The sequence below is a fragment of the Oncorhynchus nerka genome, linkage group LG15 (genome assembly GCF_034236695.1).
Source record: "Oncorhynchus nerka isolate Pitt River linkage group LG15, Oner_Uvic_2.0, whole genome shotgun sequence".
Lineage (NCBI taxonomy): Eukaryota > Metazoa > Chordata > Actinopteri > Salmoniformes > Salmonidae > Oncorhynchus > Oncorhynchus nerka.
The window spans coordinates 7,773,848-7,795,351 of NC_088410.1; the positions used below are offsets into that span (position 1 = coordinate 7,773,848).

The 21,504-nt window shown below is 40.9% G+C and overlaps 2 protein-coding genes across 2 annotated transcripts; both read right to left on the reverse strand.

The window, feature by feature from the left end:
* Window positions 1-531: 531 nt before the first annotated feature.
* LOC115116757 (zinc finger protein 345-like) lies at window positions 532-7,941 on the reverse strand. The gene is made up of 3 exons (XM_065002215.1): window positions 7,729-7,941; window positions 4,143-4,359; window positions 532-3,688 (listed from the first exon to the last, which is right to left on the reverse strand). The coding sequence occupies exons 2-3, from the start codon at window positions 4,339-4,341 to the stop codon at window positions 2,070-2,072; spliced, it is 1,818 nt and encodes a 605-aa protein (XP_064858287.1). The 5' UTR covers window positions 4,342-4,359; window positions 7,729-7,941; the 3' UTR covers window positions 532-2,069.
* A 3,960-nt stretch (window positions 7,942-11,901) lies between these two features.
* LOC115115023 (gastrula zinc finger protein XlCGF26.1-like) lies at window positions 11,902-21,212 on the reverse strand. The gene is made up of 5 exons (XM_065002176.1): window positions 21,162-21,212; window positions 20,734-20,756; window positions 19,917-20,008; window positions 16,613-16,828; window positions 11,902-14,732 (listed from the first exon to the last, which is right to left on the reverse strand). The coding sequence occupies exons 1-5, from the start codon at window positions 21,210-21,212 to the stop codon at window positions 13,288-13,290; spliced, it is 1,827 nt and encodes a 608-aa protein (XP_064858248.1). The 3' UTR covers window positions 11,902-13,287.
* Between the last annotated feature and the right edge of the window lie 292 nt (window positions 21,213-21,504).

The following is a 21,504-nucleotide window of genomic DNA, read 5'->3' on the forward strand; positions in this document are numbered from 1 at the left end:
AGAGACTCAGTCCCAGTATGTACTATATGTAGACTCAGCCCCAGTATATACTATATATAGACTCAGCCCCAGTATATACTATATATAGACTCAGCCCCCAGTACATAATATATATAGACTCAGACCCCAGTATATACTATATATAGACTCAGCCCCAGTATATACTATATATAGACAGTATCTACTATATATAGACTCAGCCCCCAGTGTCTACTATATATAGACTCAGCCCCCAGTATATACTATATAGACTCAGCCCCCAGTATATACTATATAGACTCAGCCCCCAGTATATACTATATATAGACTCAGCCCCAGTATACACTATATATAGACTCAGCGCCCAGTATATACTATATATAGACTCAGCCCCAGTATATACTATATATAGACTCAGCCCCAGTATATACTATATAGAGACTCAGTCCCAGTATATACTATATATAGACTCAGCCCCAGTATATACTATATATAGACTCAGCCCCAGTATATACTATATATAGACTCAGCCCCAGTATATACTATATATAGACTCAGCCTCAGTATATACTATATAGAGACTCAGTCCCAGTATATACTATATATAGACTCAGCCCCAGTATATACTATATAGAGACTCAGTCCCAGTATGTACTATATGTAGACTCAGCCCCAGTATATACTATATATAGACTCAGCCCCAGTATATACTATATATAGACTCAGCCCCCAGTACATAATATATATAGACTCAGACCCCAGTATATACTATATATAGACTCAGCCCCAGTATATACTATATATAGACAGTATCTACTATATATAGACTCAGCCCCCAGTGTCTACTATATATAGACTCAGCCCCCAGTATATACTATATAGACTCAGCCCCCAGTATATACTATATAGACTCAGCCCCCAGTATATACTATATATAGACTCAGCCCCAGTATACACTATATATAGACTCAGCGCCCAGTATATACTATATATAGACTCAGCCCCAGTATATACTATATATAGACTCAGCCCCAGTATATACTATATAGAGACTCAGTCCCAGTATATACTATATATAGACTCAGCCCCAGTATATACTATATAGAGACTCAGTCCCAGTATGTACTATATGTAGACTCAGCCCCAGTATGTACTGTATGTACTATATGTAGACTCAGCCCCAGTATTCAGCTCAAGTCAAATATAGATGACGCTACTGTCAACTGTTTTACATGTAAATGTTAGTCGTGTACATGGGCATACGTACCTTTAAAGGGACATTTCAAAAACATTCTACTACATGTTCATAACCTCAAGCACCAACCCAACATCAGCAGATGTGAAAATGGAGCGTTTCTCTGTTTGGTAGTAGATAGAGGAAGATACGTTTGTAGTGGTAACCGATGTAGTGGACACCTGCTCGTCCAACATCTCATTCCAAAAATCATGGTCAAATGTAGTGCACTATATCCAGGTCGTATAATTCCATCCAGGTCAGGAGGAGGAGTCAACCAATGAATTTATAGTCCTGAGATAACATTCCATAACTGCTTGTTCAGACTGTACACACTGCAGTACATTAGGAGGTGGTATCCTGTTCAGACTGTACACACTGCAGTACATTAGGAGGAGGTATCTTGTTCAGACTGTACACACTGCAGTACATTAGGAGGTGGTATCCTGTTCAGAAATAATTCATAAAATAAATGATGCTTGGGTCAAGGCCAGGAACACAGGCTTAGGCCCGGACTAGCAACCTGGTTTACAATAAGACATGTATTGTTAACGTAAACCAATCAGGCTTTAGGCCTGGGAATAGCATTACTACAGCAACCACTATAGTTGTTAACGATCTTGTCTCGATCTCATCTAAATACGGATGACACTATTACGTTACGGAATTACCCCGACTGCTGACCTGGCTGTGACAAGGCTACAGTCTGATTTTACAGTTGTGCAGGAAAAACCCTTACTGATTTTTAAAACTCAAATGGTGCTGCCCATGACCATGCCGTCACAGAAGATGCAATTGCAAGGATAGGTGTGAATTTAAATAACTATAGAGTTGCTAATCTATTCTCACTTCACCTTTATTTCACATCACTCTCCTCTCCCTCAACTTCTTTCTTTTCTTCCTCCTCCTCCTCCTCCTCCTCCTTGACAATCACATTGAAAGCACAGGCAGGCTTCCCTCCAATGTGTATTTTCTCATGACTTTTAAGACTTCTTAGCTGAGTGAAACCCCCCCCACAGTGAGAGCAGTGGTAAAGCTTCTCGCCTGTATGTACTCTCTGATGTTTCTTAAGGTTTCCTGGCTGACTGAAACTCTTACCGCAAAGAGAGCAGTGGTAAGGCTTCTCCCCTGTATGTATTCTCTGATGTTTCTTAAGGTTTCCTGGCTGACTGAAACTCTTACCACATAGAGAGCAGTGGTAAGGCTTCTCCCCTGTATGTATTCTCTGGTGTTCCTTAAGGCTTCCTGAATAATTAAAGCTCTTCTCACATTGGGTGCAGTGATAAGGCTTCTTTCCACTATGTACTTTGCCATGTCTCTTAAGATTTACCTTCTCACTGAAACCCCTCCCACATTGGGAGCAGTGGTAAGGTTTCTCTCCTGTGTGTACTCTTTGATGATTCTTTAGATTACTTGAGGAACGGAAACTCTTCCCACATTGATGGCAGGGGTAACGACCACGATCAGGCAGTCTTGGTGTATCTGGGTCAACTACACTACTATTGTCCTCCTCTTCCTCAACTTCTCGCTTTTCCTCTTTGATTTCCCTCTCAACCTCCTCCTCTTTGACAATCACATTTAACGCACAAACAGGCTTCCCTCCATTGTGTATTATCTGATGACTTTTAAGACGTAGTAGCTGAGTGAATCCCTCCCCACACTCAGAGCAGTGGTAAGGCTTTTCTCCAGTGTGTACTTTCTGATGATTCTGTAGATTACTTGAGGAACGGAAACTCTTCCCACATTGATGGCAGGGGTAAAGACTACAACCAGGTAATGTTGATGTATCTGGGTCAACTATACCACTATTGTCCTCCTCTTCCTCAACTTCTCGCTTTTCCTCCTCTTTGATTTCCCTCTCAACCTCCTCCTCTTTGACAATCACATTTAAAACACAGACAGGCTTCCCTCCAATGTGTATCCTCTGATGACGTTTAAGACGCCTGAGCTGAGTGAATCCCTCGCCACACTGAGAACAGTGGTAAGGCTTCTCTCCACTGTGTGATCTCTGGTGACTCTTTAGGTCTCCTGCGAAACGAAAATTCTTTCCACACTGTGAGCAGTGGTAAGGTTTCTCCCCTGTGTGAATTCTCTGGTGTTTCTTAAGGCTTCCTGGCTGACTGAAATGCTTCCTACAAAGAACGCAGTGGTAAGGTTTCTCCCCTGTATGAATTCTCTGGTGTTCCTTAAGGCTTCCAGAATGATTGAAGCTCTTCCCACATTGGGTGCAGTGGTAAGGCTTCTCTCCACTATGTACTCTCTCGTGTCTCTTAAGGTTTACTTTCTCACTGAAACTCTTCCCACATGCAGAGCAGTGGAAAGGTTTTTCTCCAGTGTGTACTCTTTGATGATTCTTTAGAATAGTTGAGGAACTGAAACTCTTCTCACATTGAGGGCACGAATAACTCCCATGTCCAGGTAGTCTTGATGCTGTGGAACTGGGCTCCTTGACTGAGTCTGGGTTGGGGATCTCTCCTGTAAGAATATTAACATATATATATGGTCAGAAACTGACAAAGAAAGAAAGGCTTTAAGCTTACCAACGCAGGATTCAACAATCATTTGGATTAACAGAGTATTGAGATAAATACTTTGCAAGGGGCTTGTTGCATAGCATCGCACATAGATAATGGCATTGTGCAATTACAATGCATTGCCAAATGGCCGGTAGACATTCGCCTTCCCTCTTACACATACAGAAGCCTGAGGGGTATAATACAAAGCAGAATCAATGAGTTAGCCAGCTAACTTACCTAAATATTCAGAAATATATATATTTTTTGAAAGATTAACTTGAAATTGGCATGCTCTAATTGACTTAACAACCAAAAACATATCTAAGTTTACATTTCTTAATGAACCAGAAAATCAATAGCTATTTTGGGTTGTTCAACTCTCTGAACCAAAGAGAATGTTAGCCTGAATTTACCTGAGTCAACAGAGTCCCTGTCCTCCTCTCGCTCTTCCTCCTCCCCCTCATTGATTTCTCTCTCCTCCTCCTCCTCTTTGACAATCACATTGAGTTCCACTGTTTGACTGCAGTCCCCCAGCTTCACTGACAGCATCTCTGGACCCCGCTGTGAGCTTCTCTGGGCTGGAACACCACAACCAGAACCTGGTTCAGACATGGTAGGCTAGAGGTGGATCTAAAAGAGGAGACCGAAAGAGTTCAGGGTGATTTTCACAAACCTAGATCGTGGTATAACTCCAGAAAAGACAAACATGTATCTAAGCTAGCTAACCACACATCCCGTCCAGCAGGAAACCTTTTTCCATAAAATAAACATAGGATTGACGGCAACAGCCAGTCAGATTAGGCCATAAGTGAAGAAAAACACTGGCTGTTGAGTACAAGCATATTCAGTTCAAATTCATTACTAATATATGATACATTGATACATACAGTGATTGAAATTACCAACCCATCCTCAGTAGCCTATTCAAACATTTGCCTATAGGCTATTAGGCAACACAAGCATTTTCTTGTGTTAGGAATTGCCCCTAATTCTAGGTAACAGAGGGATGTAGACACAGAGATGTCACTTTAAAATGTATGAAAAACCAATGAATAAAAAGTTAAACAAACCATACAACTCCATGCACAAGGACTAATTTGAACAATTTCCACAGAAAATTCTACAAAGTTTGGTAACAATGACAGCACCAAACAGCAAAAACTGTCAATCTGCACTGTGTTTGTATAATTTTCAGTGGAAATTGTTAAAAGTTGTTTAGAATTGTTTTTTTTGTGTGTGTATTTTACCCCCTTTTTCTCCCCAATTTCAAGATAAACAATTGCGATTCAATTACGAAAAAAGTGACGCTCCTGAGGGTGTAAACTCAGTGGATTTGGAGACTAGAAGTGTTCCTGTGGGTGTAAACTCAGTGGACTTGCAGACTAGAAGTGTTCCTGGGGGTGTAAACTCAGTGGACTTGGAGACTAGAAGTGTTCCTGAGGGTGTAAACTCAGTGGATTTGGAGACTAGAAGTGTTCCTGGGGGTGTAAACTCAGTGGATTTGGAGACTAGAAGTGTTCCTGGGGGTGTAAACTCAGTGGATTTGGAGACTAGAAGTGTTCCTGGGGGTGTAAACTCAGTGGACTTGGAGACTAGAAGTGTTCCTGGGGGTGTAAACTCAGTGGACTTGGAAACTAGAAGTGTTCCTGGGGGTGTAAACTCAGTGGACTTGGAGACTAGAAGTGTTCCTGGGGGTGTAAACTCAGTGGACTTGGAGACTAGAAGTGTTCCTGGGGGTGTAAACTCAGTGGACTTGGAGACTAGAAGTGTTCCTGGGGGTGTAAACTCAGTGGACTTGGAGACTAGAAGTGTTCCTGGGGGTGTAAACTCAGTGGACTTGGAGACTAGAAGTGTTCCTGGGGGTGTAAACTCAGTGGACTTGGCGACTAGAAGTGTTCCTGGGGGTGTAAACTCAGTGGACTTGGAGACTAGAAGTATTCCTGGGGGTGTAAACTCAGTGGACTTGGAGACTAGAAGTATTCCTGGGGGTGTAAACTCCGTGGATTTGGAAACTAGAAGTGTTCCTGGGTAGAATGGACCTGTTACTGCAGCACAACGTACAGATAATTGTGTAAGGTGCAATAAATGATAGGAGGACACACATTGTTGACCATTTAGACTTGAAAACAAAAACAAATAAATAACAATATTTTATATAAATGTTTTAGTTATTCTTTGTACGATAACTAGTATAAAATATATTGATAATTGTGGACAATAATTAATAGGTCTACACACAGAACACATTGTTGAGCATTTAGTCTGGAAAAAATAAACAAATAAACAAAGAAATCACATAATATCTTATAGAAATACTTTTATTTACAAAGTATACGCAGAGAGGAAGTGGATGAGAGGCCCAACGCGGCTGCAAATCTGTCTCCCTCCAGTAGGTGGCGTTTTTCTTGTTGTTTTGCCCACCAAGCAGGGAGTTTTTGTATAGAGGTCAATGAGTGTGTCAATTTTGGTCAACAAAAAAAAGTAATGGCTTATTTCCTACACAAGGTTTACTTTATCGAATAGAAGTTGTGTCATCCTTAAGTCGTTACGAATGTACTAATATAAGTAGGACACGTGACATGCGTGGGGGGGGGGAGACAAACTACCTGCCCTCCAGGGCACGTCCCGCACCCGATGTCACAGGAAGGCCAAAAAGATCCTCAAGGACGACAACCACCCAAGCCAGCCACTGCCTGTTCACCCCGCTACCATCCAGAAGGCATGTTTAATATAATATTTAATATAACACACATACATTATTTATTATTTTCGGTTGCATATCCTGACGCTAAGTTTGTTCTATATGAAGTATTTGACAGGATTTTGGTGGCTCATGTTGACCAGTAGTGTGTGCCACCGGAAGTATTTGACTCTAGGCACAAAATTAAGGAAATTAGAAAGGGGGGGGGGGGGTTCGGCAGGCAAGAAAATGTAGAAAAGCGTGCGTGCGCGTTCACGCAGTAGGGGGGGCTGAATTCTGGCAGGGGGTGTAAGGTGCAATAAATGATAGGAGGACACACATGATAGGCTTATTTCCTACACAAGGTTTACTTTATCGAATAGAAGTTGTGTCATCATTAAGTCGTTACGAATGTACTGATATAAGTAGGACACGTGACATGCGTGGGGGGGGACAAACTACCTGCCCTCCAGGGCACGTCCCGCACCCCGATGTCACAGGAAGGCCAAAAAGATCAAGGACGACAACCACCCAAGCCAGCCACTGCCTGTTCACCCCGCTACCATCCAGAAGGCATGTTTAATGTTTAATATAATATTTAATATAACACACATACATTATTTATTCATTTCAGTTGCATATCCTGACGCTAAGTTTGTTCTATATGAAGTATTTGACGGGATTTTGGTGGCTCATGTTGACCAGTAGTGTGTGCCACCGGAAGTATTTGACTCTAGGCACAAAATTAAGGAAATTAGAAAGGGGGGGGGCAAGAAAATGTAGAAAAGCGTGCGTGCGCGTTCACGCAGTAAGGGGGAGGGGGGCTGAATTCTGGCAGGGGGTGATTTTCGGGGCACAACCTGTAAACGTTAGTTTAGCAACGTTTAGTCCTGCTAATTTTGCTAGCTGGTTACCTAAATATCTAAACCAAATAGTTGTTTTATTTATTTAACTCAGTTAACAACAAATTCTTATTTGCAATGACGGCCTACCAAAAGGCCTGTGGCTAAACAATGAGCAGCCGGTTAGCTATTTCCTCGGTACAGTCATTTTACTGAAGATGAGTCGGCAGCTGGCTAACTATGAAATAAAAGTCACACTTCAACCGTGACCCTGAAATAAAGTTCGCATGTTAGCTAGCTAGCTACACAAACGGGTTGTACGAGAGATGTGTTGCTAACTGGCTAACAGCTAACTAGCTGGGATAACAACAAAACCAGGCCGCGGAAACCAGTGCGGTTTCATCCTGGAATGTGTTGGTTTATAGACCGTGTTACAAGCATCATTAAAACAAATAATAATCATTAGCAATAGGTTACCTGGAACTGATTTCCTGTTTGGCTGAAAAGAACTTGAGGAAATTGTGAGGTCTCGTAGAGCAAGAGGAAAAATGTATCCACTTTCCGAGTGAGTTTGGTCTGGATTATGAGATGCTGCAGGAAATGTTCGTGAGCGTCGTATCAGCGTAGTCATTGTGCATGTTTTACCGACCTCCGACGGAAAGAAGTCAGGCAAAACAAACGAAAATAGATATTTCAACCAAAACAAGACAGCTGTCATTACATTATATTTCTATCAGTGTACAGCATCTGTTATCCTTTATTATCCTCATGTTACTATTGTATGGGTCACACATGGTTAGCAGATGTTAATGCGAGTGTAGCGAAATGCTTGGCTTCAAGTTCAGACAGTGCAGTAATATCTAACAAGTAATCTAACAAATTCACAACAACTACCTAAAACACACAAATCTAAAGGGATTGAATAAGAATATGTACATATAAATACATGGATGAGATGACCGAGAGGCATAGGCACGATGCAATAGATTGTATAACATACAGTATATATACATATGAGATGAGTAATGTAAGATATGTAAAGATTAAAGTGGCATTATTTAAAGTATTTAAAGCGACTATACTGACATCAATAAAGACAATCTACCAACATAATACAGGATTTCGCGACATTCTTTTCTGATTTCTACTTCCATAAATGCTTGATTTTGTGGAAGCTTTTCAGAAATTCTGTGATACATTTTGCAATGTTTTTTTTTCTCACGTTAATTTCATATAAAGCAATAAAGTCATATGTGATCAGTTTTATATAGATTATAAGCAGAATACATAATACTAAAACAATTAGAGACATTTAAAGTGCTCAAATTTTCCTGAACAAACAGCTCTTTTTCTGAACAAAAAAATGGGATGGAAGCTAGCTCCAACATAAGAAAAGTGCATTCCCCCATTAAAAAAAAGATTAAACTAGGACAAAAGAAACACCTGGGGTCCAATCTGCAATTAAGACATATCTCATGTTCATCTTCCATGAGAACAATTAGATACAAAGTGCTTTTTTGAACACAAACACAGCTCTTTTTCTGAACATAATAATGAGAGGTGCTTCTACACCTGCATTGCTTGCTGTTTGTGGTTTTAGGCTGGGTTTCTGTACAGCACTTTGGTTGACTTTGCACTTGTCTGCCATGATGTTCAGCTGAATCTGCAGCAACTGAACCAGCTCGTGGTCTTGTAGCATCTCGTGGAGTTTCTCTACAGACTGCAGTGCACTTTGGCCACACACCTTTGAATGACACAGAATTTTAAAAAAGAGGAACATAGGAAATATGACTATGAAATGACATTACGGCATAATTACAATGTTATGACAATGACTTAAGCAATTGCATGTAGATTTAAATCATACCTGTATTTCCATCTGTATTTGTATTTATTTAACGAGGCAAGTCGGTTGAGAACAAATTCTTATTTACAATGACGACCTAACAAAAGGCAAAAAGGCCTCCTGTGGGGACGAGGGATTAAAAATAAAATATACATTAAATTAAAATATAGGACAAAACACACCATACGACAATAGAGACAACACTACATGAAGAGATCTAAGACAACAACAGCATGGCAGCAACACATGACAACACAGCATGGCTGCAACACATGACAACACAGCATGGCAGCAACACAGCATGGCAGCAACACATGACAACACTACATGAAGAGATCTAAGACAACAACAGCATGGCAGCAACACATGACAACACAGCATGGCAGCAACACATGAGAACACAACATGGACCCATTGTAGAGGCCATACTGCTCTGAGTGGTACTGCACTGATGAGAAGCATGAGTTCCAGCGTGTTGCACATGGAATGGGAGCCATAGTTGCTCTCTTCCGTCCTGCCAGTTTGTTGGCGAGGAAGGTAAGGTATTTCTTTTGCGTGCCCCTGTCTGGTAAAATATCTGCAAAAAAACATAGCATGAATGTGTTTAGCTGATTAAAAGGTTTGTGGAAAGCACTCCCTATCAGATTCATGATGTGAGCCATGCATGTTATGTGCAGGGAGTTGGGGGAACAATGACTGAAGTGCAGCTTTTGTAGGCTTTCTTCATGTACGCAGCATTTCTCTCTCTCTGTGTCAAAGACAAAGACGTCATCATTGGAGATACTGTAGTCTTGTAGACATTTCACCACCGCCATGGAAACTAATTGAATGGTTTGCACTGCTCCAGAAACACTGTCTCTGCGAGGTAGCCAATCATTCTCCCCGAGGAATCCTTTTCATGTGGCGCCATGAGGATGTTTAGTACACATCTTCCTTCAACATCTGGTGAAGTGTGTACCCAATCTTCACAAATCTGAAAAACAACAATTGCACCAATAAATTAGATGAAATATATATCCATGTATCATAATCCACTCACACACCTCTCCATCAGGCTTGGGGCTTGCTATCAACACAAGATGCACCTCCCATTCCCACTCACACCTCTCCTCTCCATCAGGCTTGGGGCTTGCTATCAACACAAGATGCACCTCCCATTCCCACTCACACCTCTCCTCTCCATCAGGCTTGGGGCTTGCTATCAACACAAGATGCACCTCCCATTCCCACTCCCATTCTCCCTCAAGCAAAACAAATAGATTCAAAGCTCATCAATCGCTTTCAATTTGAGCATCGATTTTTGTTGTCTTCAAAATGCTTGATTGTGATTTTTTTCTGAAAGTGTCGAAAGGGAGATGAAGAACAGAAAACGTAAAAATAGAGTATTGTACTTTTAAAACGGTATTACCATTTATTTTTAAATCCAGAAAGATTGTGTTTTCGTCAAACGTATTAAGTTGAATACGGCAAAGCTGACAAATTGCACTCAGCGCTTTGAGCAGCGCTCTCCATAGACACACTGGGGAGAGCAGAGTGCCGACCACCCTACTAAAGCCAAGAGTAGCGGAGTAAAAGTTTGAGTAAAACGCCACTCACCTTGATTCTTTCAGCGCTTGCCACAGTCTTCCCTGCTACCACTTCAGTCATGGTGATCTGCCGCTGCCGTGGGAACTGTTCTGACATTCTCATATACTTTGCTGATTCGAAGTGACTGTTGATTGTCGACCTTCTCTCGTGTTCCAAGCACAACGTTGCACGGAGTGAAAAACACTTTAGTGTACAACATTTGGAAAGTGTTTCGCACAGTCTTTTAGCTGAGATTGTTTTGAATGATTTTGTGAATGATCACATGTTTCTCTCATGCCATGCTGCCACTCTGGACAATAGGCCATGCTGCCACTCTGGACAATAGGCCATGCTGCCACTCTGGACAATAGGCCATGCTGCCACTCTGGACAATAGGCCATGCTGCCACTCTGGACAATAGGCCATGCTGCCACTCTGGACAATAGGCCATGCTGCCACTCTGGACAATAGGCCATGCTGCCACTCTGGACAATAGGCCATGCTGCCACTCTGGACAATAGGCCATGCTGCCACTCTGGACAATAGGCCATGCTGACACTATGGACAATAGGTCATGCTGCCACTCTGGACAATAGGCCATGCTGCCACTATGGACAATAGGCCATGCTGCCACTATGGACAATAGGCCATGCCAAAATAACACTGTACATCATTCACAACACTGTAGGCTACTTCAAAATAACACTCTCCATAACCCAAGATCTAAGACTTGAAGAATTATATATTTCTTAAACTCATGTTGAGAAATGTGAAAGGAGGGTGAGCACAAATATAGAATACTGTCATTATGGCTGCGTTTACACAGGCAGCCCAATTGAGTTTTTTTTCTCCATTCATTGGTCTTTTGACCAATCACATGACATTTTTTTCACATCAGATCTTAGCTGCCTGTGTAAACTCAGCCTATGATCCTAAATTGAATCAGTTTTTTGATCTAACTTCATAAAACGAGCACCACTCTTTATTCTTCACAAATATTCTCCGGTGTAGCCTCTTCTCTGGGAAGCTGAACAAGTAGAGCAGAGATTGTGTGTAAAGTAGATAATCCACTCTCCATTCATCACAAACATTGGTGCCTTATTGCTATAAACTGGTTACCAATGTAATTAGAGCAGTAAAAATACATGTTTTGTCATACTGTCTGATATGCCGACGGCTGTCAGCCAATCAGCATTCAGGGCTCAAACCAGACAGTTTATAATATTCCAACAATGCAGTGAGTGTCTGGCATCTTTTATTCTTGTGATTTATCATCACCATGATACAATACTGACTTTTCATGGATAAAGACAATCTACCAACATCATCCACCTTTAATGAAGAAGAAGATTACAGTTTGTTCGCATTTATTATTTAATTAATGGATACTTTACAATATTCTAAACCAGGAGTTGGAACCAGTTCAGGGAACAGAAAAGAAAAATGGAATTTCAAGCAACAGAACCAGAACTGACAACGAAAGGGATCTATACTGTTCCGGAACAGAACAAAATTCTAAAAAACACCGGTTCCATCCAGATCATGACATAACAATATATTTTATGTCAATACAAACCAGCCCTTCTACTGAGTTTAATCAGGTATAAAAAATATCCACAACTGAATTCTACTGGAGGCAATGAAAGATAGATGGAATAGTGCCCCATTTGGGACATTGAGCCCCAGTATATACTATATTTAGATTCAGCCCCAGTATATGGTATATATAGACTCAGCCCCAGTATATACTATAAACATACTCAGCCCCAGTATACAGGCCTATATAGACTCAGCCCCAGTATATACTATAAACATACTCAGCCCCAGTATACAGGCCTATATAGACTCAGCCCCAGTAAACAGTCCTATATAGACTCACCCACAGCAAACAGTCCTATATAGACTCACCCACAGTATACAAGCCTATATAGACTCAGCCCCAGTATATACTATATATATATATATATATAGACTCAGCCCCAGTATATACTATATATATATATATATATATATAGACTCAGCCCCAGTATATACTATAAACAGACTCAGCCCCAGTAAACAGTCCTATATAGACTCAGCCCCAGTATACAGGCCTATATAGACTCAGCCCCAGTATACAGTCCTATATAGACTCAGCCCCAGTATACAGGCCTATATAGACTCAGCCCCAGTATACAGGCCTATATAGACTCAGCCCCAGTATACAGGCCTATATAGACTCAGCCCCAGTATACAGGCCTATATAGACTCAGCCCCAGTATACAGGCCTATATAGACTCAGCCCCAGTATACAGGCCTATATAGACTCAGCCCCAGTAAACAGTCCTATATAGACTCACCCACAGTAAACAGGCCTATATAGACTCCCCAGTAATTACTATATATATATATATATATATATATATAGACTCAGCCCCAGTAAACAGTCCTATAGACTCAGCCACAGTATACAGGCCTATTTGTGAACTTCCAATACACTCATAGAAGCATAAGAAGATGAAGATAGCCCTAAACGGTGCTGTCCATGACCATGTTGTCACAAAAGACACCATTTCTAGGATAGGTGTGAATATCAATACCTATAGTTAGCTTGTGTAGTTAGCTTATGTATCCTCACTTCACGTTTATTTCACATCACTCTCCTCTCCCTCAACTTCTCTCTCTTCTTGGACAATCACATTGAAAGCACAGGCAGGCTTCCCTCCAATGGATATTCTCTCATGACTTCTTAGACTTCTTAGCTGAGTGAATCCCTCGCCACACTGAGAGCAGTGGTAAGGCTTCTCTCCACTGTGTGATCTCTGATGATTCTTTAGGTCTCCAGCAAAACGGAAATTATTTCCGCACAGTGAGCAGTGGAAAGGTTTCTCCCCTGTATGAATTCTCTGATGATTTGTAAGGCTTCCTGAATGATTGAAGCTCTTCCCACATGTGGTGCAGTGGTAAGGCTTCTCTCCACTATGCACTCTTTCGTGTCTCTTAAGGTTTACTTTCTCACTGAAACTCCTCCCACATTGGGAGCAGAGAAAAGGTTTCTCTCCAGTGTGTACTCTTTGATGATTCTTAAGATTACTTGAGGTACTGAAACTTTTTCCACATTGAGGACAGATGTAACGATCAGGCAGTCTTGATATATCTGGGTCAACTATACCACTATTGTCTTCCTCTTCAACTTCTCTCATTTCCTTCTCATCCTCCTCCTCTTTGACAATCACATTGAAAGTACAGGCAGGTGTCTCTCCAAAATGTATTTTCTGATGGCTTTTAAGACTTTTTAGTTGAGGGAATCCCTCCCCACAGTGAGAGCAGTGGTAAGGCTTCTCTCCACAGTGTGCTCTCTGATGATTCTTTAGGTTTCCAGCGAAACCAAAACTATTTCCACATAGAAAGCAACGGTAAGGCTTCTCCCCTGTATGTATTCTCTGATGTTTCCTAAGATTTCCTGGCTGACTAAAACTCTTCTGACAAAGAGAGCAGTGATAAGGCTTCTCCCCTGTATGTACTCTTTGATGTTCCTTAAGACTTCCAGAACGATTGAAGCTTTTCCCACACTGGGTGCAGTGGTAAGGCTTCTCCCCACTATGTACCTTCTCATGTCCCGTGAGGTTGAATTTTTCACGGAACCTCTTCCCACATGTGGCACAGGGAAATGGTTTCTCTCGAGTGTGTACTCTTTGATGATTCTTTAGATTACCTGAGGAACGGAAACTCTTCCCACACTGATGACAGGGGAATCGACCATGACCAGATAGTCTTGATGTATCTGGGTCAACTACACCACTAGGTTCCTGCTCTTCCTTAACTTCTCTCTTTACCGTCTCATCGATTTCCTTCTCTTCCTCCTCCTCTTTGACAATCACATTGAGAGTACAGTCACCGTCCTCCTCTTTGACAATCACATTGAAAGTACAGGTAGGCTTCTCTCCACTGTGGGATCTCTGATGAGTCTTCAGGTCTCCTGCTCGACTGAAACACTTCCCACATTGAGGACAGGGGTAACTCCCACAACCAGGCAGTCTTGATGCTGTGGAACTGGGCTCATTGACTGAGTCTGGGTTGGGGATCTCTCCTGTAAGAATATGAACAGATATAGGGTAAGAAACAGACAGAGGAACAAAGTATTTTAGCTTAACATCTATGAGATATGTGGGAATGGCGTCCCACCTCGCCAACAGCCAGTGAAAGTGAAGGGCTCCAAATTCAAAACAACAAAAATCTCATAATTAAAATTCCTCAAACATAGAAGTATCAAACACCATTTTAAAGATAAAATTCTCATTAATCCAGCCACAGTGACTGATTTCAAAAATGCTTTACAGCGAAAGCACCACAAATGATTATGTTAGGTCATCACCAAGTCACATAAAAATCCAGCCATGTTTCCAGCCAAAGATAACAGTCACAAAAAGCAGAAATATAGATAAAATGAATCACTAACCTTTGATGATCTTCATCAGATGACACTCATAGGACTTCATGTTACACAATACATGTGTATTTTGTTCGCTAAAGTGCATATTTATATTTAAAAAATCTCATTTTACATTGGCGCGTTACGTTCAATAGTTCTGAAACATGCATTGAATTTGCAGAGAGCCACTTCAAGTTACAGAAATACTCATCATAAATGTTGACGAAAATTCAAGTGTTACATGTGGAATTAGAGATATACTTCTCCTTAATGAAACCGCTGTGTCAGATTTCAAAAAAACTTTACGGAAAAAGCACACCATGCAATAATCTGAGTACGGAGCTCAGACAACAAAACAAGCCATATAGATATCCGCCATGTTGTGGAGTCAACAGAAGTCAGAAATAGCATTATAAATATTCACTTACCTTTGATGATCTTCATCAGAATGCACTCCCAGGAATCCCAGTTCCACCATAAATGTTTGATTTGTTCGATAATGTCCATCATTTATGTCCAAATAGCGTCTTTTGTTAGGGCGTTTGGTAAACAAATCCAAACGCGTGTTCAGGTCCAGCCGAACGTCGGATGAAAAGTTCAAAAAGTGATATTACAGGTCGTAGAAACATGCCAAACTAAGTATAGAATCAATCGTTAGGATGTTTTTAACATAAATGTTCAATAATGTTCCAACCAGAGAATTCCTTTGTCTGTAGAAAAGCAATGGAAAGGGAGCTACCTCTCTCGACGACCGCGCATCATGAGCCCAAGGCACTCTGCCAGACCACTGACTCAAACAGCTCCTATGAGCCCCTCCTTTATAGTAGAATCCTCAAACCAGTTTCTAAAGACGGTTGACATCTAGTGGAAGCCTTAGGAAGTGCAATATAACCAATATCCCACTGTAAGGGCTGAGTTTTTAAAAACTACAAGCCTCAGATTTCCCACTTCCTGGTTAGATTTTTTCTCAGGTTTTCGCCTAACATGTTATATGAGTTATGTTATACACACAGACATCATTCAAACAGTTTTAGAAACGTCAGAGTGTTTTCTATCCAATACTAGTAATGATATGCATATATTAGCATCTGGGACAGAGTAGCAGGCAGTTTACTCTGGGCACCTTATTCATCCAAGCTACTCAAAACTGCCCCCATGTGTCACCAGGAAGTTAATGCAGGATTCCACATGAATTAGGATCAACAGTGGATTGAAATAAATACTTTGCAAGGGGCTTGTTGCAATGCACATAGATAATGCCACCATTGTCAAATGACAATGCATTGCACAATGGTCTGTAGACATTTTTTTTTGTGGGGGGGCACTCGCCTTCCTTCTTACACATACATCATTCAAACAGTTTTAGAAGGGTTATACTACAAAGCAGAATCAATGAGTTAGCCAGCTAACTTGCCTAAATATTCAGAATTAACAACAACCAAAAACATCAAGTTTACATTTCTTTAATGAACCTGAAAATCAATGGTTATTTTGGGTTGTTTACCTCTGAACCAAAGAGGATGTTAGCCTGAATTTACCTGAGTCAACAGAGTTCCTGTCCTCCTCTCTCCCTTCCACCTCCCGCTCATTGATTTCTCTCTCCTCGCCCTCCTCCTTTACAATCACATTGAGTTCCACTGTTTGACTGCAGTACCCCAGGTTCACTGACAGCAACTCTGGAGCCCTGCTGTGAGCTTCTCTGGGCTGGAACACCACAACCAGAACCTGGTTCAGACATGGTAGGTTGGGTAGATCTAAAAAAGAGGCAACCAAAAGAGTTCAGGGAGATTTTCACAAACCTAGATTGTGGTATAGCTCCAGAAAAGACAAACATGTATCTAAGCTAGCTAACCACACATCCCGTCCAGCAGAAAACTTTTTTTGCCTAAAAGAAATATAGGATTGACGGCAACAGCCAGTCAGATTAGGCAATAAGTGAAGAAAAACACTGGTTGTTGAGTACAAGCATATACAAGCAATGAATACAAACCATACAACTCCATGCACAAGGTCTAATTTGAACAATTTACACAGAAAATTCTACAAAGTTTGGTAACAATGACAGCACCAAACAGCAAAAACTGTCAATCTATCAATAATTTTCAGTGGAAATTGTTCAAAGTAGTTTAGAATTGGTTTTTTTGTGTGTATTTTACCCCCTTTCTGTCCCCAATTTCGTGATATCCAATTGCGATTCAATTACGAAAAAAGAGACGCTCCTGGGGGTGTAAACTCAGTGGACTTGGAGACTAGAAGTGTTCCTGGGGTGTAAACTCAGTGGACTTGGAGACTAGAAGTGTTCCTGGGGGTGTAAACTCAGTGGACTTGGAGACTAGAAGTGTTCCTGGGGGTGTAAACTCAGTGGACTTGGAGACTAGAAGTGTTCCTGGGGGTGTAAACTCAGTCGCGTACAGATAATTGTGTAAGGTGCAATAACTAATAAGACACATTGTTGACCATTTAGACTTGAAAAAATTAGCAAATAACTATTTTATATAAATATTATAATTATTCTTTGTACGATAACTAAAATATATTGATAATTGTGGAAATAATTAATAGGACTACTAACAGAACACATTGTTGATCATTTACTCTGGAAAAAAATAAACAAATAAATCACATAATATCTTATAGAAAATAATTTTATTTACAAAGTATAACCAGAGAGGAAGAGGAAGAGAGGCCCAATGCGGCTGCAAATCTGTCTCCCTCCAGTAGGTGGCGTTTTCTTGTTGTTTTGCCCACCAAGCAGGGAGTTTTTGTATGGAGGAAATGAGTGTCGATTTTGGTCAACAAAAAAAGTAATGGCTTATTTCCTACACAAGGTTTACTTGATCGAATAGAAGTTCTGTCATCCTTAAGTCGTTACGAATGTACTGATATAAGTAGGACACGTGACATGCGTGACACACAACTTTTAGAAAAAAACATTGGAGTCTCGAGATAGCCATGCATATTCATGGCATAACGCTACGGCTCTCCAGAGGGTGGTGTGGTTGCACAACGCATCATCGGGGGGAAAACTACCTGCCCTCCAGGGCACGTCCCTCACCCAATGTCACAGGAAGGCCAAAAAGATCATCAAGGACAACAACCACCCGAGCCACTGCCTGTTCACCCCGCTACCATCCAGAAGGCGAGGTCAGTACAGGTGCATCAAAGTTGGGACCGAGAGACTGAAAAATAGCTTCTATCTCAAGGCCATCAGACTGTTAAACAGCCATCGCTAACACAGAGAGGCTGCTACCTACATACAGACTTTTCCATATCTTTCCATGTATATATTCTTATTCCATTCCTTTACATAGATTTTAGATGTGTATGTATTGGGTAGTTGTTGTGGAATTGTTAGATTACTTGTTAGATATTACTGCACTGTCGGAACTACAAGCACAAGCATTTCGCTACACTTGCATTTACATCTGCTGACCATGTGTATGTGACCAATAACATTTGATTTGATCCATCGCTCTCCATTAAATACAGCTGGTTGGCTTCAACAACCCTCATCAAATATTTTTTTAAAGGATTACAATAATGAGATGTATCGACCAATTCAAAGAAAGGATAGGGGGGAGCTAGACAGCCCACCGTGCCACTTTGTGGACAACCACTCCCATTATTAGGGCGGAGAGACATGCATCTTGTCAGTATATCCATATATCCATGACTCTTATTCTGAAGGATTCCAAAATATCCTTGACCCAGAAGTACTTCCTTATTCTTGTCGGTTTCACAACTGTATTTTATTATTTTGATTGAATTTTGCTTCTTATGTCGATATTCCTTCTTACTTTGCTTGATCACACCAACAGTATCATTGTATTTTGGTGCATCAGAAGTACATTCATTAATTTCCAATGGGACACTGTGTTTGCTTTACAGTATTGCATTGCATAGGCAGTGCATTCGTTGAATTGATCGAACGCATGTATAAAAGTGTATGCCTGGACGGCTTGACAGAAATGGTAGCTGAAGGTTGAACTGTTGATGCATACCATTTTGCGCAAAATCACTGTAGTTGTGTTCGAACGTTTGCATTAACCGGTAGCTGGTGTTGTTCCGAACCCCGTGTACGCGCATGCACTCAATTGTTAATTGCTGCGACTTGCTTCCTAGTTGAGATTTCTGATCCCGTTTATTCCCTCCTCTATATTTAATATAACACACATACATTAACTATTAATTTCAGTTGCATATCCTGACGCGAAGTTTGTTCTATATAAAGTATTTGACAGGATTTTGGTGGCTCGTGTTGACCAGTAGTGTGTGCCACATTAAGTATTTGACTCTAGACACAAAATTAAGGAAATTAGAAAGGGGGGGGTCGGCAGGCAAGAAAACGTAGAAGAGCGTGCGTGCGCGTTCACGCATTAGGGGGGGCTGAATTCTGGCAGGGGGTGATTTTCGGCACAACACCTGTAAACGTTTCGGCAGGCAAGAAAATGTAGAATAACGTTAGTTTAGCAACGTTTAGTCCTGCTAATTTTGCTAGCTGGTTACCTAAGTAGCTAAACCAAATATTTGTTTATTTATTTAACTAGGCAAATCAGTTAACAAATTCTTATTTGCAATGACGGCCTACCAAAAGGCCCGTGGCTAAACAATGAAATAAAAGTCACACTTCAACAGTGAACCTGAAATAAAGTTTGCATGTTAGCTAGCTACACAAACGGGTTGGACGAGAGATGTGTTGCTAACTGGCTAACAGCTAACTAGCTGGGGGAACAACAAAACCAGGCCGCGGAAACCAGTGCGGTTTCATCCTGGAATGTTTTGGTTTACAGACCGTGTTACAAGCATCATTAAAACAAACAATAATCATTAGCAATAGGTTACCTGGAACTGATTTCCTGTTTGGCTGAAAATAATATGGTGAGGTCTCGGAAAGCAAGAGGAAAAAATGTATCCACTTTCCGAGTGAGTTTGGTCTGGATTATGAGAAAATGTTCGTGAGCGTCGTATCAGCGTAGTCATTGTGCATGTTTTACCGGCCTCCGACGGAAAGAAATCAGGCAAAACAAACGAAAATAGATATTTCAACCAAAACAAGACAGCTGTCATTACATTTCTATCAGCAGTGTGATGTTATATTATTACAACAGTGTACAGCATCTGGTATCCTTTATTATCCTCATGTTACTATTGTATGGGTCACACATGGTTAGAATATGTTAAATGCGAGTGTAGCGAAATGCTTGGCTTCAAGTTCCGACAGTGCAGTAATATCTAACAAGTAATCTAACAAATTCACAACAACAATACACACATCTAAAGGGATGGATTAAGAATATCTACTTATAAAAATATGGATGAGATGACCGAGAGGCAAGATGCAATACATTGTATAAAATACAGTATATATACACACACATGAGATGAGTAATGTAAGATATGTAAACATTAAAGTGGCATTATTTTATTTAAAGTGACTATACTGACATCAATAAAGAAATCTACCAACATAATGCAACTTTTCGCGACATTCTTTTCTGATTTCTACTTGATTTTGTGGAAGCTTTTCGGAAATTCTGTGATACATTTTGCAATGTCGTGCATGTTGACTGTTGTTTAAGTGTGTACCCAATCTTCACAAATCTGAAAAATAACAATTGCACCAATTAATTAGATAAAATGTATCCACACACACACACACCTCTCCATCAGGCTTGGGGCTTGCTATCAACACAAGATGCACCTCCCACTCACATTTTCTCTCAAACAAAACAAATAGATCCAAAGCTGATCAATCGCTTTCAATTTGAGCATCGGTTTTTGTTGTCTTCAAAATGCTTGATTGTGATTTTTTCTGAAAGTGTCGAAAGGGAGATGAAGAACAGAAAACGTAAAAATAGAGTATTGTGGTTGATAAGTACTTTTAAAACGGTATTACCATTTATTTTTAAATCCAGAAAGCTTGTGCTTTCGTCATACGTATTAAGTTGAATTCGGCAAAGCTGACAAAAAATTGCACTCAGCGCTTTGAGCAGCGCTCTCCATAGACACACTGGGGAGAGCAGAGTGCCGACCACCCTACTAAAGCCAAGAGTAGCGGAGTAAATGTTTGAGTAAAACGCCACTCACCTTGATTCTTTCAGCGCTTGCCACAGTCTTCCCTGCTACCACTTCAGTCATGGTGATCTGCCGCTGCCGTGGGAACTGTTATGACATACTTATACTTTGCTGATTCGAAGTGACTGTTGATTGTCGACCTTTTCTCGTGTTCCAGCGCAACGTTACACGGAGTGAAAAACAATTTCCCAACCACTCTCCATTCAATACAAACATTCACCAGAGTAGCCTCTTGTGTTTAAGCAATAAGGCCAGAGGGTGTGTGGTATATGGCCAATATACCACTGCTAAGGGCTGTTCTTATGCACGACTGAAAGCGGACTGGCTGGATACAGTCCTTAGCGGAGGTATATTG